Raw genomic sequence first — 25,383 nt, forward strand, 5'->3', positions numbered from 1 at the left:
GTATTGACAGTAGTGTAATGCCTCTGTAGTTTTCACATTTGCTCAGATCTCCTTTCTTTGGAATCTTGATGAGGTGTCCTTCTTTCCAGTCCATTGGCACTTGTTCCTCCTCCCAAATCTTTTTGAATAGAGGGTAAAGCATGCTTGTGGTTACTTCGACGTCTGATTTCAGTGCTTCAGCTGGTATGTTGTCGGGTCCTGCTGCTTTCCCGTTCTTGATTTGTCTGACGGCCATTCTAATTTCTTCCGTCGTTGGTGGGTTGACATCTATAGGAAGATCTGTGTGTGCTGCTTCGATGTCCGGTGGATTCATTGGAGCCGGCCTATTCAGGAGTTCCTCGAAGTATTCTACCCATCTGTTTCGCTGTTGTTGAATTTCAGTGATTGGCTTGCCTTCTTTTTCTTTGACCGGCCTCTCTGGTTTACTGTATTTCCCTGATAGTTTCTTCGTTGTATCGTAGAGCTGTTTCATATTTCCTTCTCTAGCAGCTTTTTCTGCCGTCGTTGCTAATTCTTCCACGTATTTCTTCCTGTCGGCTCTAATGCTCCTCTTCACTTGCTTGTTTGCTTCTATGTATTCAGCTTGTGCTTGGACTTTCTCTGCTCGTGTTCGGCTGTTGTTAATTGCTGTCTTCTTGTTTTTCCTTTCTTTGATCTTGTCCAGTGTTCCTATAGAGATCCATTCCTTATGATGGTGTTTCTTTAGGCCCAGAACCTCTTGACACGTTGAAGTCAATGTTTCTTTGATGCCTTTCCAGTTGTCCTCCATGGTAGTTTCTTCTTCCTTCAGTAGATCTTGAAAGGCTTGGGATCTGTTGTTGAGAGCTATCTTGAATTCATTGAGTTTGTCAGTATCTCGAAGGAAGGCTGTATTGAACCTTTGTATTGCTGTTTGTCCACTTGTCCAGTTCTTTTTTAGCTTCAGTTTTAAATTGGCTACAACTAGGTGGTGATCTGAAGCTACGTCAGCTCCTCTCCTGGTTCTCACATCTTCCATTGTCCTTCGGAATTTTTTTGATGCAAATATGGTCTATCTGGTTCTCTGTAGTGTGGTCCGGTGAGATCCATGTAGCCTTGTGTATACGTTTGTGTGGAAATATTGTGCCTCCTATGACTAATTTGTTGAATGCACACAAATTTGCAAATCTTTCTCCATTTTCGTTCCTCTCTCCCAGTCCATGTCGTCCCATAATATCTTCATATCCAGTGTTGTCTATTCCGACCTTGGCATTTAGATCTCCCATCAGAATGGTGAGGTCCTTTCTTGAGCATTTCTCTATGATTGACTGCAGCCGCTCGTAGAATTGATCTTTAATGTCGTCGTTGCTATCATTGGTGGGTGCATAACATTGGATAATATTCATTAAGATCCCCTCCTTCTTTGTTTTGAATGATGCTTTGATGATTCTGGATCCGTGGGATTCCCATCCTACAAGTGCATTTCGTGCTACTTTGGACAGCATTAGAGCAACTCCCTGTGTGTGTGGAGCATTTTCCTCTTCGTGACCGGAGTATAGCAGCATCTCTCCCGTAGCTAGCCTTTTCTGTCCAGCTTGGGTCCAGTGGGTTTCGCCGATTCCCAGTACTGCCAAGTTGTATCTCCTCATTTCCGTTGCTATTTGGCTGGTCTTCCCGGTTTCCCACATTGTTCTAACGTTCCATGTACCTATAAAAATTCTTGCTCTGGTTGTTAGAAGGGGCATCGGCCTCGTGGCTTCCGAAGGAATTCGGCTTTCACCATGAAGCGTCATAATTCTTCTAAATGAAGACCTTCTAACTCTCAGGGCAGAGTTAAAATGGTTTGAATTATTTTTTCTGGTAAGCGTTTTTTAGCGAGTTAGTTTTCTACGGGATGGGGACGCTAACCCCATGCCCAACCCTCCTCCTTTACCCGGGCTTGGGACCGGCAGTAACTCTAGAAGAGCTACAGGCGGAGTTGAAATATGTGTTACCTACCTTTAAAAAATATTCCATTACTTGCTTTGTAGTGTATAAGAACACCAGTGGGATAACCGAATGTATTGGAATATAAACTTACAGAACATCTTACGAAAGTCTGTGAACCATACAGTAAATACTTAATTCGCAAAATATCAATCAATCGTCTCAAACTTCACTGTTCCTTTTGCAAATATCAGTCCATTGTCTCAGATTTCATTGATCATTGTTTTTCATACCAATTGCTTTCCGTTCTCGTTCTTTCCTTCTCGATCTTTTACTGAAATACATTTTATTCTTAACCATCGTTATATGCTACTTATGTGGATATAAGTAGCTCATACCACAGGTTCACTAGATAACATATTAATGTTATGTAGATGATAATTACTGGCTAAATACTAGGCTAATCACTTTATTGTCATGCCCTTAAATGAATGCTGACATTTTTTTGAAAAAAATCAATTCTATATGTCAAAAAAAGAATAACCATTTTGTTTGAGTAAATGTAATTAATAATCCATCATGTGTATAACACAGAAAAGATGACTGTCCTAACTCTCTGGCATTTCAACTACCGGAATCTAAATTTAAGTCTTAGCAAAACACTTATATGGATACTGATATAATTCAGCTAATTTCTAGTCAAAATAGATTTAAATATGCTTTTTATTTTTAATGAACTAGACACTAACGCCGTTAGATACCGGCCGGCTTAATTGTGCAGTGGTTAAGCGTTCGCGCGCGAGAAAAGTCTCGCGACGCGAGATTGTGGATGCGCACTGCTGAGAAGTCCCACAATAGGACGAAACGGCCGTCCAGTGTTTCCAGTTTTCTCATGGTGGTCTAGCTTCCATTGACTCATGATCTCAACTATTGAAATTACTATAATATCCACAAAAACCCTTCTGATATAAACTACAATCTAATTAATAATATATTCGCTGTTCAATTGTACAATATATAAATTGTTTATTGCTTCTCACCTTGTTTCTTTATTCTATATTTACATATCTGGATAAAATATTACAAATTGAAGATGTTACAGATGATTTAGAGGCACGTCCTAAAAAAGAATTACGATCATCTTTACCACCATCATCAATATCCAATCAAATGGAAGATACCGGTATATCAGTATGGCGAATAATTTATGTAGCGAACGAATGGAATGAAATACAAACATATCGTAAAACTAGTTGTTTAATTACCATTGCATGTGTGCTTATTTTAATGCAGGTAAATGAAGCGCTACGAATGAAGTGATCATTTGATACATTCCTTAATAAATAATTTGAATTGGCTGGGGTAAACTCCACGTTTTCAAATATTCTAATCGTATCGTAGTCAATTATTACTGTTACGTTTTAGTTTATTTAGTCACTCCATTGTAGATATTTTGAAATAATTTCTACTGTAGAATTGATTGGTGGTACGACACTTGGTATTTTGTAATTTTTCTTCCATCATAACTGACTGTACTACACTTGACATATCTGTATCGCAATGGAGTGGTATTTTCGCCGTAGAAAACTTTACACTTTTCATGAAACTCACCAAAAATGACCGAGAAAAAAACCATGAGCTATGGTTATAGCTCATCATTACAATTAGATAATGATAGACAGACGTGTAAAAGAGATGTGAGTATGATCAACTACTTAAAGTTACAGTATTAATGTATTTGTGACACTGCGACTATTCCACATTAGATCTGTGTTTCATAGATTACATGCTCCCACCACTCCACACAGATCAGTCCAGTGGCAGATGATTTCACGAATTGATGCTATGTTTTAATCTATGTATAGACTGTATTTTTACCTACAGGTATAATTTTAGAGTAAGTCCTCGGAAACTATCAAGCAGCCGTAGTTCACTAAGGGATAAAACTCATTTTTCCAAAAATCTATCTATTTCTAAAATATAAATGAACATTATCTGTACAAGAGCTACATATTAGATAATCAAATAGGAAAAATGAACACAAAGTACCATAAGTATGGAACAGTAATGAAGGACTCAGAATTATTCTATAAAGACTGAAAGCCAGGAAGGGACTGTATTAATTTCTCTTCAGTAAGTTTCTATATTTATCTAATATTTTGTTGCATCAATCACTTAAACATTATGAAACGGATGCAACAAATAAAAGTAATGAGATTCAATTATGCTTAATAGAAAGACTACAATGTCATGTTAGCCAATTGAATATAGACAAGATACATCAAGATTAGAGTAAATCTAAATAATGAAAAACTAAATATTACTGTGATATATTAAATTATGGACCCCAAATTACTAAAATCTCTTGTTAACAAACAGTTTCCGTTGATTGTCATTTATATAAAGAGGATCGACTAAGTCATACAATTTAATATACGTGATGTACAAATATTTTAGACCTTTCGTCTATTTAACTATCATTGATGAGAGTAAACTACCGTCGAATTTAACAATGTCCGTTATGAGGAAGTTGCCCACGAAGACAATAGATGATCGCGCAATATCGTAGATTGATTGAAATTAAAATTATTTATCATTATTTCTCAGTTCAATGGTTTAAAAGTCAAGAGTTCGTGCGCGACACTGATGGTCATGAGTTTGATCCCCAGTTTCGAAGTCATAGATGTACACTACTGTGGAGTCACATACCAAGAAGAAATGACTGTCCAATTATTTCCGATTTTCAATAGTTGTGTAAATTAGATCAGTTAGGGATATCAATAAAATTCAATTATCTTCACAAGGCTAAACTTATATTTCAACAAATATCTACAAGTAGACGCAATAAATTTACTATATAGATTTTAAAGTGAATATGATTAATGTACCATAAATTCTGTAAAATTAGAAATCTTTGTAATCTCAGTTTTTGTGATATAATTGGAAGATAACATATAAAATAAATATTTTATAATGCGCACTGTTGAGGTGTCCCATACCAGGACGAAACGGCCATCCAGTGCTTCCAGGTTTTCCATGGTAGTCTAGCTTCAACTGATTCATGAATTCAACTATTAAATTACTATAACATCCACAAAACCCCTCTCTGATTATAATCATCATATGCTCACTAGTGATGGTCTCCAAGAGGTATATCCTGGAGTTCTATTGAGAAGCCGTGACCAGTGGAGTTCAACCAGGTCTGTTGTGAGATAGTAACTCACTGAAGACAATGGTGGACGGTAGCGCAATCGCGTGGATTGATTGAAGTTAGGCATCGTTAGACACTGTTGAATGCCGGTTCAGCGGTCTGGAGGCTAAGTGTTCGCGAGCGAGACCGATAGGTCCTGGATTGTGGACGCGCACTGTTGAGGAGTCCTATATTAGAACGAAATGGCCGTCCAGTGCTTCCAGGTTTACTATGGTGGTTTAGCTTCAATTGTCTCATGAATTCAACTATTAAATAAATGTTAATTGTTTATTTTTTAAGCTTTCACATTTAAACTTTACATTTTGGAAAAATTTCAATTATTTCCGTATATTTTAGGTTATTGGATTAGAGAATTTAGCATCATCAGATGCTAAGTCCAATGTTGTACTTAATTCTTATGAATATCAAAGTCCACAAAGTCGTATATTTCGAATTGCTTTAATACTTTCTATTTTTTCAGTAATAGGTAAGTCTGTTTGTTGTAATTTTGATTAACTCTATTAAAATTCTTTATTATCAATATAATTATATAGTTCATTTAAACTGGAGATAGAATGTCATTCTTATCACCCTACCATGGTAGTTTACGTATCGTTTACATTGTAATGTCGGTTACTATGTTAAGCTCAGATACCATATTCTAACTTCTGGACAGGCCAATTTATCCCTTCTTCTTGAGTCACATTTTGACCTTGTTAATTATTCACTTATTAACCTTGACTGTTTTTATGTGAGTATATATATGTGTGCAGTTCTTATCCTATTCATCACATATCTGTAGCTTATTTTTGTGTGACTATAAATATTGATTAACGCTTGATTAAAGGCATTTGGCTCATTTGACTTCGCCACTGTGCCTTATTTCTCTTCGATTCATTCTTCTGATTGTCTGTCCAAATCAACGAGTGTACAAGTTATACGCATTCAAAAACCCATTTTCGTATTTGGTTAATTTAATTCCGCTAGTCACTAATGTGGATTAAGTCGATAATAATATACGAGGATAGCCAAGATGTATATTTTAACAATAATCCAATCATACGATCCAACTGGAGTCAGATCTCGGGCCACTAAAGTGGTGAACGCGTCGAAAACATCATACGATCTAATTGACATCAAAATGAAGGCCCACTAAGACATATAGATTGCATAAATCACAGATTGATCTCAGTTAGGGCATCAAGGAAAAGCAAAGAATATTGTACAGTTGTTTCGCTATCATAGCCAACTCCTTACCAGTGTATACCAATAACCTTATCAGAGATCAAACTGAGGACCTTTAGATATATCACTCAGCGAACACCTCATCATTAGAGCCACTAGACCAATATCATACAATACAATTCCAACTCGAGTCAATTTGTGTTTTAACTTAATGATCTTTCAAAACATTATTGACGACTGTTTTATTCCTGATATGTTTAAACTTAGTGACACTTGAACTGACATTAATTTATGACGAATACAACCTACCTTTATCGATAATTTACACTAATATTCATTATGATAGAAAAAAAGTGGAAGCGAAGATAAATTTAAATTTTGGATAGTTACTCTTTTTGGTCTGTCTCAGCCAGTTAAGTCCAGAACACAAGTCTCAGCCTCTGCAATATGAATCATTATAGTTCAAACATACTGAGTTTATATATCAACCAGACAGACCACAACGTACCATAAAATAGAAAATAACATTTGTACAATATTTGGTCAAAAGTGGCTGTGAATGAGGGAAGTGGTGATTAATAGACAGGGCATAATTCAAGAATGGTAAAACGTGTAATAATGGTTCATCGGTCAAAATAAAGCTTATAATAAGAGGAACATGAATATGAACAGTTTAGTTACATAACAATTACACGATAAAAATATACTCATAGTCTTGGTTCATAAATGGATCCTAAAAATTACCATTCATTATTCTTATCGGGATATAACATTATTCAAATGTACTAAAATGGCAGAGTGTACATTCTACTTCAATTGAATGCTAATTCTGTTTCAATGATTATAATGTAACAAATATCAAAAACTCTGTTTGTTTGTAAATGGTTTTGAATAGCTTACTGACATATCGTTTACATACATCCCTTCGTTTGTCGTTTATAAATAGCAGTTAATTAACTTTGCTATCCATTTTTGTACTAAATAATTTCCTGAGCTGAGCTTCGTTTCAGTAGATACGCTCATCAACAAAGATCATTTGAAATCTTCAGGGGAGTGACTGTTCCTATCGAATCCGAACCCTCATCACCTAGTTTCATGGTATGAGACGTTACCCCCGAGCTACTCAAACGGAAACTGATTAGTAGGACCGAGATATTTACAACTGTTTAATCACTAGATAGTGACAGATATCATGTTTGTTTAGTCCTCAGTGCTGATGGAATTCTAATAATCAAGTTAGAAAATAGCCTTTAGTTTAAACGGTTTGACACGCAATGTATTGTTTTAAGGTGTTAGATGGTTGAAGATAGTCAGTGGTACCTTACTTGGTAGATGTAATCCGATCAGCTCAACGGGTTAAACAAACATGATATTGATCATTCACTACTCAGTGATCGATCAACTTTAGGTGTGAGCACTCATCTCTCTTCTTAGTTTTACAGTTCAAGATTTGAGAATAGATGAAAATTTTCCCGGTCTACCAAAAGTGTGTAAACTAAGACAGTAATGCTGTTAGCATGTATTTCGTTAATGGGATAAAGGAAACATAACATTTTTTCGTTAAAAATAAAGGTTGATACAGAACATCTTCAACTGGATTTTTCTTTTCGTCGAATTGAGCATACCATTTTGTCATTCCTAAACTTCATTTCATCTGAATCGATTCATAAAATTATTTGAATAATTAGGTGTATATTCCTAGCTAACATCATAAATTAGCTTTAACTAGGTAACTAATAAAAATCAGAGAGTGCTGGATGATTATTTCATGCAATATGTATGGTACTTTTCAGTAATTTTTATGAACAACTTTACCTGAGATCGAAACTGAAACCTTTTATGTTTCACAGTAAACACTTAAATTTCAAACTACTAAGTTGTCACCTAACAGTTTCTATTCCCGACTTCCAATTAACACGTTACATTGTCCCAAACATGTCTTATGTCTGAAATGGTTAAAATCACACCAATCACAACTTCACATTCTAGGTTTTCAAAACTTTCCTGTCAAAATCATCCATTAGTGCTCACTGGATAATTATTAACTCACAAACGGATTGTACTTAAACCGACGTTGAAAACCTGGAAACAATAGATGGTGGCTTTTTTTTTGCTAATATGAGACTTTTCAGCAGTATGCATCCACGACCTAGAACCTCATAATAGGAAGAAACGGCCTTCAAAGGGCTTCCGAGCTTTCAATAGTAGTCCAACTAAGATCAGTTAAGAATTTAAACTACGAAAACTTTATGATCTTCGCAAATCCCCTATACTGATGATTGTCATTACTGGGCAATTTATGTTGTATGCTGTAAAAGCTGTCCACTCTTTGTAAACCTAGTATGTTAACAATCAACATATATTATTAAAATGTTAAGAAATGTGATTAACGTATATAAATAAGTTTAACTTACTAAATATATACATATCTATTTTAAATATTATTCATTATAGGTATCATTCAATGGCTTTTCTCAATCACCTTATGGGAGAGATGTTTCTCTGATAAATTACGTAGTTTCGCTGATTTATGCAGTGTAGCAAATGTTTCTGTATTTTTATTTGCTCAATCTAATTTCGGTTATTACATTCATGGACATTCACCAACTGGTCGTTCTGATGTTGATTTAGGCGGTATTACACAAATGTTATCTATTGAAAATGAAGGTATAGCACCAAAACGTGGTATTACACCAGATTCAAATGATCATACTTATCGTATGGCTTTACCTTCAGGATTACGTCAAACATTTAATCGTTTGTATACACCATTACTTAATTTAACTTTAAATACTGATAAATATGGTAAACATGCTTCACCACAGGCAATCACAAATGAAGTTTATCATAATATTAATCGATATTTGAAAAGATTCATTTCAAGAGTAAGTTTATAATCTTACATTTTCATTGTTAATATTTCTACTTGATTTACCATAAAACAGTGTAAACAAACCTTAAATTCATGATTATTTCCCTCTCAATCAAAAGTGGAAAGTAATATTATCACCACTCAAGAAACATCTTGTAATTACTTACTAACTTACTTACGCCTGTTACTCCTCGCGAAGGAGCATAGGCGCACACCAGCATTCTCCATCCAACCCTGTCCTGGGCAATCCTTTCCAGCTCCTTCCAGTTCCTATTCATCCTTTTCATATCTGCTTCTATTTCCCGACGTAATGTGTTCTTTGAACTTCCTCTTTTCCGCTTCCCTTCAGGATTCCAAGTTAGGGCTTGCCTCGTGATGCAGTTTGGCAATTTCAATAATGTATGTCCTATACATTTCCATCGTCTTTTCCTAATTTCTTCTTCAGCTGGGAGCTGGTTTGTTCTCTTCCATAGAAGGCTGTTGCTGATGGTATCCGGCAATGGATGTTGAGTATCTTGCGTAGACAGCTATTTATAAATACTTGTACCTTCTTGATGATGGTTGTAGTAGTTCTACAAGTTTCAGCTCCGTACAGCAGAACTGCCTTGACTTTCGTATTGAAGATTGTGACTTTGATATTGGTTGACAGTTATTTTGAGTTCCATATGTCCAAGAAACATCTTGTGATGTATTGTATCATTTGATATGGTATAGTTCTGTCTACGATCATTGTTACTTATGAATGATGTAGATTATTCTAGTATGAGCGAAGTTTATTGTGAACTCGACAAGCTAAAAACCAACACCTGTAACTCTTTAACAATAATGCCCATCGACAGAACCTATATAAGAAGGCAAGAGTTTAGAAGAGTTTATTAATATTTTCAGAAGGGATTTTGTGGAGATTTTAGAAATTTCACTGATTGAAATCATGAGTCAATTGAAGCTAGACCACCATGGAAAACCTGGAAGCACTGGACGGCCGTTTCGTTCTAGTATGGGACTCCTCAGCTGTGTGCATTCACCATCCCGCCTCGTGAAATTCGAACCCACGACCTATCAGTCTCGCACGCGAGCGCTTAACCATTAGACCACTGAGCCGGCATCCAACATTGTTAATGTCTAGCTTCAACCAATCCACGGATTTGCGCCACCGTCCACTATTGTCTTCAGTGGGCTGATATCTCACAACACACCTGGTTGAACTCCACTGGTCATGGCTTCTCACTAGAACTCCAGCAGTGTCTCTTGAAGTCAGTCACTAGTGAGGAGATGATTATAATCAGAGAGGGGTTTTGTGGAGATTTTAGTGATTTCACTGGTTGAAATCATGAGTCAATCGAAGCTAGACGAAGACAAAATTATAATGGGACAACTTGACTTCTGGATATAGAGATTTTATGTGATTCAACTACTAAAATCAATGAACAGAATATCTATTAAGTACTAAGTATGTGATTTCGTTTGCTCCCATCAATTTCTACTCCGGACTTGCCGAGAATGGCTGATTGTAATTGTGTTGAATAAAGTGTTATCTAATGCTAATCTGGTTCTCTGTTCTGGGTCATGAATCCTGGACCTGCTATAACGTGAATAGTTTCATTATGGTATTAACAACGTATTATCGCAGTACACTTGAGAGGTAGAGAGAAAATATTTCATATCATCCGTTATATCAGCTAGGTTTAGGCAATTTGACAATCAAATTAACTAAGCGAAACAGCTGAATAATTATCTTTTGTGATCTTTTTTTTTAACTTTATAAGGTAAACATTTTGATCCTCAGAAAGTAGATGAAAAAGTTGTATATAGTTGTAGATTTGATATCGAATTTCACTTTACCATAAACATATTAATAAAAATCGAATGTTCTTCAAGTCATAACATGGATAACACTTATTGTAATGACACAATTTGCACGCACTGTGTGAGAGTGCGTAGACTGTACAAAACACATATTGGTCATGGTATAATCGGATAACTATTGGGAAAGTTGAAGTAGAAGATAAAGGAGGGCTTACGGATAAAGGATTAATAGAAGCTATTGAGCAATTAAGTCGACTTAAGGATAACTGTGTGTATCAGCAGTGTAATTGATCAAGTCTAGGACGTTAGACTATAAAAGGATTATTAAACTTGAGATAGATAATAACAAGAATTAAAATTGCGACTAGTGAACTTAACACGTAATATCGGTTAGTGTCTCAAGCCACATCAGTTCCGTCTTTATGCAATTCATGTGTCCTTTCAATTAACGATTGAATTCAAGTCCAATAGGATTAGAATAAACTGATAAACTAGATGCCTGACTGACAAAATAATTCATTAAAATATGAGGCGAATCAAACAAAACCTTAAAGAGAACATTATCCAGGATCCTTATTGACTAAGGCTATCAGCAACTTTTAATGTTCAATGAGTGCGGCTTATCCAATTTTGTGGTCCAGTATGAAAATGGTATGAACACAAATCTGCCATTCAACTCCGTATATTATCTAGGTTAATCCTGTTTCTGTGACGAAGGTAATGACAAGTCGAATATGGGTTGTGGTGGATGAATTAATTTCAAGTACTCGATTATCCAGATAGAAATTAAGAATAGAAAGCGTGAAAGTAAAGTAAAAAAAGGCAAACGTGCCAACTCGACTTGATCAAGCCAAACAAACTATAGATACTCAATGAGTAGTGTAAACAATACACACATACGCTCATATAATAAACAATCAAGTTTAATAAGCAAGTAATTGACATAATCAAAATGTGACTCAAAAAGAACAAATGAATTGGTCTGTTAGGAAGCTAGAGTAACCTATTTGGGTTTGACATAGTAATAGACATTACACAATAGACTTTCGGATATTTTTCCTTTCATTTAGTAAGTGAGCGTTGAATATTCTAGTGTAACTTAACACTGAATCGATATCTGATCTTAACAGTTAGTATGTTGTTAAATAACGAACAGCTATTATTTGTCCATTATTTATTTGTTCAAGTAATTAACTGATTCTGTATTCTTCTAAATTACATTCGTAGTATAATATCTAATTAAATTTCAGTCTTAAAAATTCACCGTATCATTTCTCCGTTGTTGTTTTTTTTGGCATTAAGGATGATCCTGATGGTTTACGCTACAGAATTGTACGTCGTAAAGCATTCGAAGATATTCTTGATGGTGAATTCGATGATACAACATTTGAAGGATTATTTTATATTGGTAAGAGTTTTGTTTAAATGTTGTAATATTAGTTATAATTTAGTGATCGCAAACATTTAAAGTTCAAGTACTTAATCAAGAACTAGATCTAGATAACATCAATGCATGTTGATAAAATATGGGTTAGGAACCAGTAAAAGAAGCAATATTTCATATAAAATAATCCATTATATATTTCATAATTAAAGGAATACATTTGTACATTTGCTACCCGACTAACTACATACAAGTTATCTTGGGAGTCGTCTAATTGGGTTGTAATGACAGGGAAGAAGTCGTATGATCTCTCTTTCTAGCCCAATTATCAGTTAGTTCACTTATATTGCCAATAGCACAGGTAACTTATTTACCAATCGATATATCAAACAATAAAGAAAAACCAGGACGTTAATGCATATTAATCCTCGACTACCTAACCAAGTGACTAATCAAAAAACGACAATAGTGGATAGATCATTTCACTATTGTATTCAAGTCGATAATAACTCAAAATTCACACAATAATGTACTTGAAATGTCTACCTACACAGTAATATAATCAAAGAATTACAATTTAAGCATAACTTAGACATAAGGGATACAAAAACAGAGTAATAAGGGAATAATCAATTAGAAATAAATCTAAAATGATAAGATGTAAGTAAATGAAAGCTTAAAAATAGGAGAATATAAGAATACAATAGTCCAAGTGACTACTAATTATACAATAAAAATGTCAATAATAATTCTTTGTACAATTATAAGCAAAGATGGATAGTGGCTAGCAGTGGAATCCAGGACGCGCATTTCGTCCCATTTGGATGTACTTGCATCCCAGATTTGATGTTCACCCTGGGACTCGAACCCATTACCATTCGCATTATCCACTTAGCTACTGATTCCTGATAACCACTTGCTTGTACAATCGGGTGAAGTTTAAATTCACTTGGTATTGTTTACTTGAATCTTTTCATTGATATTTAGAACTGCAGATTAATTCTTATCAAATTTCTTTTATATACATATAAATTTTCTTGCATCTACAGATGACGGCAATTCATTTGGTGATACATTATATTATGGAAATGAATGGTTGTTATTCACATTTGATGCACTTCTATTCTGTTTAGTGGATTTATTAAGTCAAAATTTAATATTATCAGCATTTTTTGTCATTCTAATAGGAAGTGTAAGTTTTTTTACTTTTTATCTAATGTAAAAGTTTATTTGAATTATCAACTCTACGAATGTTTTCTATAAATTTATATTGCTGATAGGCTTTAAATAGCTATTGAAAACTACAAAGCACTGAACAACTGTTTTGTTCTATCAAAGGACTCCTCAAAAATGCTCATCTACCATCCTATCAGGGATTACACTCACAACTTTCAGGTGTCTCAACGTGAACTAATCCTTTAGATCACTGAACTGGCACCCAATGGTGTACATGTTTAGCTACAAACAATTCACTTTATCGTACAGCCATATCCCAAACTCATGGATATACAGCAGAGCCCCTACACTAACAAATGAGTTTCTCTCTTAGAAATGTGTTTCCTTGTTAGATAATAATATCAAAATTATAACAAGGCAACCAGAGATGATTAGTTGACGATGATCTTATCAGACCTTTATGTCAACAGCATGTGACTTATTAGTTCAGCTCACCTTTGTAAGTTTATCTGTGACACCAGAAAGGTATGACGGAAAAAGAGGCTTGGTCTTTTTATTCCAATCTTTCCTAGCCAGATCTTTCGTTCTAAAAACACAGTTTCATCAGAGAATTTACTCTTGCTACCTCGCCATTAGTACAATCACCTCGAACTTTAAATTCACTAATTTATTTTATCGCTGTCTAATTGACCTAAGTGTTATGGTAATATCTCAGATTGCGTAATCCGAGCAAATTAGTTTAATTATGTTAAGTGAACCCGATCGGTGTGAAGGTACAATCTGACGTCGAGTAAATAATTAAGTCTTAGCAAATGTTTAAAATTGTTCGTAACGACCTTTATAGACTGAAAGAATGTCTACATTATGTATGTGGAAAATTCCATGAAGAATCTAATAGCCGATTCATCTGTCTTCTTCCCAAGTATTTTAACTACTGTTACTAATATTAATATCTTTTCCAGCATATCTTAGAACTACAAGGTTGTCGGTAACCCTGTACATGTTCCTTTATTACTGTAACCTAAATAATCCTGGTAACAAACCTAATACATTTCTGCTTCATGATTTTCTTCGCATATTATATGTCAAACAGATTGCATGAGTTTAGAAACCGATTATAAGTTTATTATCGCAAATGTTTGGCGTATTCTGAACTTAATTAGTAAAGACATGATATAGACATCACACCTGTTGTTAGCTGTTTAGATTCAGTTGTTTGGTGGATAACAGGTCAGTGTTTGAAGCGAATAGTACTTCGTTTAAGTCTCAATCTAAACAGCAGTACTAGAATGCAAGTATATTCAACTGACGAGTCCCAAACAGGACGAAAGTGCACCTCATTTGGATTCGACTGCAGACGACAATCCATCTATTCTGAAAAATAATAGTAAATTAATATCTCATTGAATAAAGATAATTATTGTTCGTTTCTGTTTATTTCAGATATTCACCTTATTACGTGACGATCTTGGACGTCGTAATACAGCTAGAAAAACACTTATTGATGAACGTTTTCTAATTTAGAATAAATGGTCTTCCAGTTTAAATAAAAGGTGTTGAAATGAAATGAAACTATAACAAATTGCTTTTGTTTTTTCTATTTACAGGATAAAATAAACGGTTAGTATTGTAATTACACATTGATTAAGCAATTTACCATTTGAAATAGTATTCAACTTAACAGTTTCATTTCTGTCGATGTAACGTGGCAACTTGGTAGAATGCCTATATCTTTTCCGATTCTACGTCATTTATATCTTAATGATATCTTTTAGTGGGGAAATTTGAATCAGTGTGCTATGATTAGTAATGAATCGGCTGTTAAACAATCTTTCACAATGAATTAAATCCAGTACCTAAATACCTGTCTCCAATATAATCGGAATCCCCAAACCCACCAAACTCTCCAGGTAGCTGGGTTCATGGCAAAATGTACTGATTTTAAATGTACTTGTTAGACTACTTAACATATACGTTTAATTCTAAATTTTTCGAATCATAGTCCCTAGTTTGTTATCCCTGAATTAAACTAAGAGTTATTTACAAATGTTACTTGACTAATTATTATTAGCATTATCACCAGCAGGACCAATTGTGTTATGAAACATGATCCTTAAAAGTAGAGGACATTCGTTAGGTTACTAGAATTAGATCATCAATGTGAACAAAAAATCCCTCGGGTACATTAAGATCATCGAGTGAAGAATTCCGAGACTAGATGTAAAGAAGATAAATCAGTTGACGAAGTATTACATTCATCAATTGTATTTGAGAAAGAAGTTACGTATACCTGACACCTGCATGCCTCGACACGCGATGTCCTATAAGATTACGCTGGAAGCCAGGATCACCCAAACCAAAACGTAGGATATCTATGAAGTAATTGACTGTCAGACTGTGCTGTATAAGCAAGATACAAACAACCAGGGTCACGAATCACATTCTCTATGTCTAGTGTTCTTTTTAATTACCATTGATACTACTACTAGAACTATGATATTCATCTTGATCATTTTTTTTCACCATGCTGATGTATTGGTGTGATAAATTAAAACTGATCCATATATGTGCTAAGTTCTATGTTGCTTAGGACTGACTAACTGAATACATGATATTACAAATTTGATTATAGTTATAGAGTTTATTTTCTGATATAGGGATGTAAAACACAATACAATTACTAAGAAATATATATTTATTTAATCAACACATACGCAAACACAATGAAAGGAATGTGAATAGCATAATAAGCGTATTAGAGTAAAACACATCATTATCACGTTTGGTTAATTGTTAATCAGAATAATAATGATATCAAATATTATGCATTAAATTATAATATATTTATATCAAATGATGATAAGAGAAATGAAAAATACAAATTGATATTTTGATCAGAAATATGACATAAGTAACAAACACTATTGACTGACTGAGTTGGAAATGAATCAGTTTTTTCTTTTCAATTACCCAATAATAGACGGACATTTTCGAATAAATGAAATAGGAAAAATGGTGGAAAGAGAGAGAAGGAGAGAAAGGGAAAAGAGTTTACCAACACAGATGATACGTAAAACTTAAATTTTAAAAGAAATGGTAACACATGTAGAGAGAGAAACTGTATCATGAGAAAAACTAAGGTATAGAAAGTATTAAAGTGAAACTAAACAGAGTGTTTGTTTCGTCCCCAGTTTTAAGTACTCTTTAACCTTTATCAGAAATTTTCTTGCCAGAAATCTGAAAGTAGCAAAATTAAGAATACAAATTTCAGGATGATATATATACAAGTGTTGGTGTGAATTATATAGTGATAAATAACTATAAAAGACAAATGTTAGCAGGACAGATTCTTGACTACTGGATGGTCTAATCAAGTTAAAATTAGGGAGAAAACGACTGATTGGTTATTTTCTAATTGATCAGCGTTGGTGGACGAATGGAAGATTCCTACGCGAATTCTGTACAAACTCTAATATCTTCATTACTGTATCTTTGTTTTACGGATTGTTAGAATATATAATATACATTTGTTTGTGCCTCTTCAATCTTTGTTTTAATATGAACAGAGTCGAGCGAAGTATCGTGGCCAAGGAATACTAAAACAGTAGAAGACTATATACCACTCAGACGCACAATATATCTTAAGGATTAACAAGAAGACATATTGTCACTCAACTCCTATAATTTAAGTAGCGTTATGATTGTCGGAAAGTGTCATCCGGTTAGAATAAAACTTTACATAACCTAAAATCTTTGTGTAATGTCCATTCGAACATCAAATGAATCAATGTAAACAACTCAGTTTTACCTTGGTCAAATAAGATCCCATCATCAAATGGATAGTGTTTGATATTGTAGTGAGTAACCTTATAGTATAGATCTCATTATGTCTTTGAATAGACACCACTGAAGGATTGCATATTAGGATAAAACAGCTGTCTAATGTTTCTTGCTTTTCAGTGAATGTCAAACTTAATTCATTTCCTAACATGATCCATCAAACTCAACAATCTTTACAAACTCCTCACACTGATAAATAACACGAATCACAGAATACAATACGGAACTCTGTAAAAAAATAATGCTGATGTAGATTTTAAATTTTATCTTCTGAGAGGTTGCAACAGTGAAATCAATGATAAATATCGCTTTGAAATCATTTGTAATAACAATCTGAATTTAAATAAAGTTTATCTCCTCTAAGACATTTACTTAGTTAAATTACTTATACCAGCCAAATGTGACTGATAAACCAAATTCAAGGTCATTTATTCAACTTTGAGTGGAGCAATGGTTCCGTGATTGAGACCTTCAACCACCAAAGTTACAGATTCGAACCCCACTCCGTTTATATGGACCTTACATTTGGAGAATACCTTGAAGCCAAGTACAATGATTTGTACCTGATGAGATAAAAAATGAATTACACTACTTTAATGTGGAAATTAATAAAAACTATTCACAGTTGCAAGAATCCAAGCAGATAGATTTGGGATCAGACCTGGGACTCAATGTTTAGAAACCTAACACTCAATAGTTCCTAGACAATTTAAACAAACACATAGGTTACATACATTTATAATAACATCAAATAAAGACTGTTTACAAATCGAATAACTTTTGATCATAAACTGATTAGAATAAATCACATTTCTTACTTGAAGAATAGCTACAATTATTCCAAATAATCCAATGGCACTACCGAAAATCTCCACTACAAGTATTTTAACAAATAATGCAGAATTTGCAGCATCTGCTAAAGCTGCACCAGAACCAACCATACCGACACATATACCACAGATAAGATTACAAAAACCAACAGTTAATCCAGCCGCAAACATTGCATAACCGGCACGATGTGCTTGACGAATAACGGCTTCACTTGCACCTGTAGGATTGTAAGACTATAAATATATGGAAAGTTGAAAAGATTTTCGGTCAATCAGAATGCAGGAGATATAAATAAATATTTTATGGTGCGAAACTCAAAAAGAAGGCTGGGATTAAGAATTAAAAGTAACTGTTAAGAACTCCGTGAAAGGAAATTCTGTAAGCATATATATAAATTTTATGAAAAAGAAACGTTATAAAGATCTTTACTCATCGTGATAAAATGACTTGAGCTGATGATACTACCGTAGATTATTAGAATAATATTTGTAACCTGTTTAGTAGGAATGAATACCCAATGAAATTCATAAACAAACACATGAAAGAGATGAAAAGAAGGCCAAATGTATTTACCGCTCCGAAGAAAGTACTGTTCTCAAAGTTACAATTCCTAAATGATGTTATCGAGAAAATTGTGAAGGGCTGCACAGCAAATGTTTAATGAGGCCAGGCTGAATGCCGTTTCCTATAACCACCCTATAATAAGAACCGTTAATAAAAACAACTGCCTGAATTCGCCACATCCATGTGTATTTACCAATTCAACTGCTCCTGTGGAGCTAGTTATATAGGGCGTTCCATTCGGCATGTCCATTATCGCATAGCAGAACACTATCCATCTTGGTTGAGCAAAGGACAGGTAAGAGTGATTAAGAGTTCCATTCCCGCTTGGTGGGACACAGGTCATCAAGTTGACTTGTATAAAGCTTTTAAGGTGATCTACCATATCCCATCAAATTTACCACATAGTTTACGAGTCCGTCCCTTGCACACTGCTGAAGCAGTCGGAATCCATGTTCACAAACTTAGTCTTTGCATCCAAAAAAAGTTTGTACAACCACTCTCGCTACTTTGTCTATCGGTATGGGAATGAGATTGTGGCTAAACTTTGATGAAATCCCTTCCTTCAAAAATATTTAAACTACTTATTAATTTCTTCAACTTTTGTATTTTACATATTCTCAATATTCGTTCCTTGATTCTTACATAACTGCTATAATACTGACCTTCCATCGAAATATTATGCTAGTTCTTTCTTTTTATATGTTGCACAACGTAGCGACTGTTAAATCTTTTGATTATATTCCTCTTTCTTCTAATTACTCAATATTATTTTATAATAAATGTATTATATAATTATTGCGTAAAGTAACTACTTGGTGAGTGCTATTTCATTGTTGCAAATCATATATATATATTAATGTAGAGCTATGATGAAAAACTAACTCAAAAGAAATTTCTTCGCTTGATTAGTTTCTTTTCATCAAACATGAAAATGGGAATTTTCCCTATATTTGATTTTCAGTATCAACTTCTAAGTTATCATCAGAAATGCATTAATCATGGTCCCTTTTCACTAGTCCCCCGATGTTTATTAAGTCTAGGATTCTTAATAATTAAATAGTGGTAAGTTTAACTTACTTGTTGCTCGACTTTTTAAAAAAATACAGGTCATACATCATCAAGTTTTAAATTTTATGCAACAATGCAACAACCCTTATCTTAAGTTTGGTTAGTTTGTCAGTAAGGTTTACATTTACCATAGACATTTATTATTTTACAGTCAATAACTGAAATGGATCATATGTCATTAAGTTACAAATGTTTACCATTTTAATGTATATGAAACAGAACTGTTCAATCACCTTGTAAATTCGATCGATCTTACAACAGATAAAATCAATTAACGGAGTAGAAATTTTGATGACAATACATACAATTATGACAGTTGCTATACTTGAGAAAAATGACATTTTTCTGAAAACTACAGAAAATAAGTGCAATGATTGAATGCAACTTAATATAATATATTAGATCACAAGTCATATCCTTTTGTATAATTTTTTGCTCAAGCATCGGCAAAATCTTTATGGCTGAATCAACTGACTAACATTTACGTGCCCAAATCTCTGAACTAATGATGTGTACCTTCGAAGCATTACTCATGTGTTTTGCGACCACTAAGTGAGTAATGCCAAGATTATCGGTTGATGAAATACTCAATCTATATCAACTAAAGTGATTGGAACATGAGTTATATATGCACGACCACCGCCTACGTCGATGGGCAATGTTATCTTGTGTAGGAGTAGGTTGTAAGAAAGTTACAAGCGGCCAGACCAAGATATAGTATTAGTTCACTAATTCATTGACTATTATATTGAGACGGGCGTGTGCATACTATCTGGTTGGGGTCCGGGGGATCAATGGTTAGGGAATTTGGTTGACACGGTTCGAAATCGTTCGCAATGGTGCAAATGCGCTTACTCATAATCTTCCCTTAGAACCAGAGTCCAGAAATCTCCTTATGCCTCTTTTTCTATACTTAATCTTCTATACTGCTATCAATACTGTTACAATTCCTACTACTTCGGGATTTTTCTTGATAATTTTATCTCGCTATGTTAATTTGGTACAGAGAATTGAACCGATACATATACGTTAAGTTGTATGTATCGTATGACTGACCGAACGTAGTTTTATTAAATGTCTATGTACCGTACATTCAGAGTAAAAATAGACGATACGACTATACGATATGTACCAAGAAATGGATTAAACCACTGAAGAACGGTATAATTTAATAAAGTGAATTCACACTATTTGGTACAAATACCATATCGTATCATTTAAAAATCATGCATTCTTTGTTTCTACTTTTCGTTATGATCAATTTTCATTACCATTATTTTTCTAAATAGGTCTTTTATTATTCAACTGAATGTGATATAGTCTACATAGATATACTTATGTGCTAAACATTGAATATCCAACTAAATAGCAGCAAATGAATGAATATATTTTTTAATACGATGGAAACAGAAGTAGTTATCTATTAAGACAATAGCACATTCCATAGGCATGTGGAATGGGGTCACAATATGAGAAACTATTAGTACGTAGCATGAAAAATAAGTCATTCGCTTGACTACGTAAGGTAAGAATATGTCATTATATAGTGGAGGCTTAATGGCCAAGGTAATCTATTTTCAACCAATAGGCATTGGATTCGGATTTCGCTCCACCTAATTTGGTATAGGAAACTGAGTAGTATATATTGTAAACTGTCACACAGTGTAGCTCAAAACCAAGTACACAAAGCTATCCTTGGTAAATGATTTACATATGCATGGTCAACCACGTTCCGCTTAATGTTTGCACAGATTACCTTGAGAAAAACATCTCTAACCGCCAGTGACAAACATCAACATGTCAGTTAAACACTTTATCATACATTCCGAAATTCATCGGTTAATTATCTTTAACAGAATGTATTATCACTATCTCTACTTTCGGTGTAAATATCAAACGAATGCAAGCATCTAGTGTGTAAGGAATTCACGTCTACAATATATGATGCGATTATATTTTGCTTTGCTTAAATAGATTTTCATAGAGAAGTAATGTATGTTATTTTTTATGCACAAGTGGGATTCCCGTTGTGGTAAATGTGTATTACATACATAATTTTACTTCAGAATACTTATACAAAAGTGATACATGGACATTTGTGCCAGATATGTTGATAAAACCGTTACTTTACTTTCTTTTGTAATCTTACGTTTTGTGAAGCACCAAACAAGTAAGTCATCAATAAGTGCATATTTCTTTAGAACTTGTAGCACACAACAAGGCTATTTCATCTTATTCAGATTTTAATAACTAGGTAAATTTGAATCAAAATGACAGCAGTATGAAATGAAAGCATAAAATATACTCAACCCACCCCAACTTGACTCAGCATAATAATAGCTGTAATAATCCCATAAATTGCAACAGCTTCACAGAAAATAATGCTAACCAAATTTTTTGTACGAATACGAGGTGCTTTGACAGCTGCTCCTAGAATACTAGAACCTGTTATATAGATGCCCCTATAAGGAAATAAATATGTTAAGCACATAAATGCAGTCCATCTTGGAAAGTGAAGTATTTATAAACATGTATTTATGACACGCCCCTTCCACGGAGAATTAGCAAACGTTTATCTAAAACTATTAATCTTAACCTTCTGTTGATTGACTAGATCAACATAATATTTTACTATGTACATTTGCCATAACATTACGTAAATGAAATAAATGAAAGCAAGAAAATACTGAAAACATATGGCAGAGAAACGACAAAATAGTTATGGTATAATTTATTCGTTTGAAGAGATGAAAAGCATATTTGCACTACAAGAATCAAATAAGTCTGCTCAGCTAACCCTAAAATCTAAGAGCAGAATTAGATTTTCTAAGAATAAACACCTGAAATCATAATGTGGAAATTGCATACTGTTTGTTGAGCAAAACTAAAGGATTTCTATAAAACAACCAAATCGACACTCGGACGACGTTTAACAAGTAATCTTCATCGCGCGTTTCTGTACCAGTAACTTTGACACCCACATACGTTCATATAAGAACATTTAAGGTTACAAGTGAATTAATGACAAGGTCCAAATGTGACTCAAAAAGAATAAGTCGGTCTGTCCAGAAGCTAGAATAACCCATGTAGGCTTGACATAGTACTAGGCACCACAGACATAAATGAACTTCTAAAAACTTTTTCAGGATACCAAGGAACTTCAGTAAGTTTTCGGTAGAAAATTAGAGTCTGGTCGCATTTTTCCTCTGCCTTGGATAACTTTGACACACTACCTAAAGTTCACTTAAAGCTTTACAGAGCTGGTTCCTTGAGGAAAATTTAGCGTGGTTTCCTAGCGTACTGTCAAGTCATATCTAAAAAAGTTGGTTGGACTACACTAGTTATTTGGAAGGAGTTCTAACTTCCATGATCTTCATATTTTTCGCTGAATTCGTAAAAAAAAACTTGAAATGTGTACAATAGTAACAAGGAAAATCTCCTTACCAAGCAGCTCCAACTACTGAAAGAGAGATAGCCAAACCAATACCCATTGCAGCCCATAGGTAGGGTGATGTTTCAGATAAAACCCTGGAGGACGATCAATAAAATGTAAAATTACATACCATCCTATATCGAATCTATGGCCTTCACCGCTCAAAATATAATAAAGACCTAACGAGACATCTAAATTACTATTAATGAAAGTTACCTATCAAAATAAAAACAGAGATTGCTGTATAAGTTGGTATATAATACACATTCAGTTTTGTGCAGGCCATTTCTCAGTAAATGCAAATTCCCGCCAAACCGAACGAAAACAAAGCAGTGATTCCACTTATCGGAAATGAGGACAGATCAGTTGACCTGTGGTGATTTTACTGCAAATATTTCTGAGAAGGTTCTACTTCCTTGCTAGATTATTGACTGTTAGAGCTTAGACATCCTTTAATATGGACCTAATTTGTAAATGATGTGCTTGCCATCATCTTACTTACTTACTTACTTACTTTCGCCTGTTACTCCTGTAGCGGTAAATAAATCCCTAAAATAAATAGCTCTGTAAGTTTTCGACATTGGATGCTGACCATATGTTTTAGTGGACTCATCTAGCTGAAGGCGCTCGGTCAGGCATCCGCACCAGATCACGTGTGGTAACGCCGTGCTCAACATCAACCGCAATCGCTAGCCAGATTAGATCAGAGAATTCCGATATATTGGTCATCGCCAAACATACTCTTCCGGTCTCCTCGACTCTGTCTTTTGATTTCTCTTGGTGGGAACGAAATATATTAGGTGTTACTGGTAGAAGCGTTGTCAAACACTGAATACCTGTGACATCATCATTGGTGAGACCGACGTGATCTGGTACACCTAATTGCAACTGTGAGTCTGTTCCTTTTTGGGATTTTTATATATCATTGCCTTATTTTTTATTTTTTTTAAACATTGTGATTTTTTTTCGTGTTTTTTCTTGGATATATATATATATTTTCCCCTCGTTCATTATCGTACTTCATACTTCATCATGACTGAACAGACACCTAAAGTACTCAAGCTTAAGACTTTGTCCCCACCTTCGTTTCAACTGATGCCTTTCTGGCCCGACAACGTCGAAGCCTGGTTTTGCTACGCAGAAGCCGACTTCTCCGAGCACGGCGTGATCGACACTCGTGCACAATTCCTCGCAGTGGTCAAGGCACTACCGCGCGAATTCAACAGGTACGTAACACCTAGTATGTTTACTAGTGATGTTTCCGATCCTTACGAAATCTTAAAACGCTCGATTCTTAAACGAGGAGACCTAACCGATCGACAAACGTTAGATCAACTCTTCAATAACATCGACCTGCAACACGGTTCTGCGACAGACATGTTGCAACGGATGAGAGAGGTAATAGGCCCAAGAACTTTCGACGAAGGTCTATTCAAACAACTCTTCTTGTCAAAACTTCCCCAACAGGTGCAAGCAGTTCTGGTCTCGTTCCAGAACAACGCCTTAGACGAGCTGGCTGCATCTGCCGACCGCATTCTAGAAATTACGAAACCTTCTACTACCGAGGTATTTTCAGTCAAAGAAAAGCCTCACACGACTCAGAATGATATAACCGACTTATGTCACACACTCACGCGTTATCTTAGTCTTCGTACCGACCGTAAGAGATCGCGCACACCACGTAGAAGCATTTCTCGTAAGCGATCTGTCTCTAGACCACGAGAGACAGATAACCCCGACTGGTGCTGGTATCATAACCAGTATGGAAAGTTTTCCAGAAATTGCAGAAAACCCTGCAATTTTCCCAACACGAAACCGACTGATTCGAAAAACATTTCGGGAAACTTCCAGGCCGGAACGCGTTAACGGCAACCGTAGCCGGCGAACAAAGCCGTCTGTTATTCGTCACAGATGTGACAACGAGAGTTCGCCACCTCGTCGACACTGGCGCAGAAGTTAGCGTTCTCCCAGCAAATCCTAACGACCGGCTTCACGAATCGACCCTAAACTTACAGGCAGCAAACGGAAAACCGATCGCTACGTATGGCAAAAGGTACGTTTACCTTAACGTGGGTTTACGCAAACCCATACACTGGATTTTCGTTGTTGCAGATGTTTCTATACCAATCATTGGTATGGACCTTCTACAA

General features: G+C 34.8%; 2 protein-coding genes across 3 annotated transcripts in view; one reads left to right on the top strand and one right to left on the bottom strand.

The window, feature by feature from the left end:
- The window catches only part of TMEM67 (Meckelin), a 36,071-nt gene extending 20,938 nt beyond the window's left edge, over positions 1-15,133 (top strand). The window contains exons 15-20 of the mRNA XM_051217430.1: positions 2,978-3,177; positions 5,432-5,561; positions 8,714-9,144; positions 12,240-12,345; positions 13,371-13,513; positions 14,941-15,133. Of these exons, the coding sequence (XP_051064827.1) occupies positions 2,978-3,177; positions 5,432-5,561; positions 8,714-9,144; positions 12,240-12,345; positions 13,371-13,513; positions 14,941-15,021 (1,091 nt within the window). The 3' untranslated portion in view covers positions 15,022-15,133. The remainder of the gene's footprint in view (positions 1-2,977; positions 3,178-5,431; positions 5,562-8,713; positions 9,145-12,239; positions 12,346-13,370; positions 13,514-14,940) is intronic.
- A 1,041-nt stretch (positions 15,134-16,174) lies between these two features.
- On the bottom strand, positions 16,175-23,678 carry ATP6V0B_1 (V-type proton ATPase 21 kDa proteolipid subunit). 2 transcript variants are annotated; one of them, XM_051217431.1, is made up of 6 exons: positions 23,450-23,678; positions 23,364-23,412; positions 23,245-23,328; positions 22,115-22,262; positions 18,156-18,401; positions 16,175-16,734 (listed from the first exon to the last, which is right to left on the bottom strand). In XM_051217431.1, exons 1-6 carry the CDS (start codon positions 23,517-23,519, stop codon positions 16,702-16,704), a joined length of 630 nt encoding a protein of 209 aa, XP_051064828.1. In that variant the 5' UTR covers positions 23,520-23,678; the 3' UTR covers positions 16,175-16,701. The 2 variants fall into 2 exon arrangements, with proteins under 2 accessions (XP_051064828.1, XP_051064829.1); XM_051217432.1 differs by having other exon boundaries at positions 22,115-23,204.
- Between the last annotated feature and the right edge of the window lie 1,705 nt (positions 23,679-25,383).

The sequence above is a fragment of the Schistosoma haematobium genome, chromosome 5, assembly GCF_000699445.3.
Source record: "Schistosoma haematobium chromosome 5, whole genome shotgun sequence".
Lineage (NCBI taxonomy): Eukaryota > Metazoa > Platyhelminthes > Trematoda > Strigeidida > Schistosomatidae > Schistosoma > Schistosoma haematobium.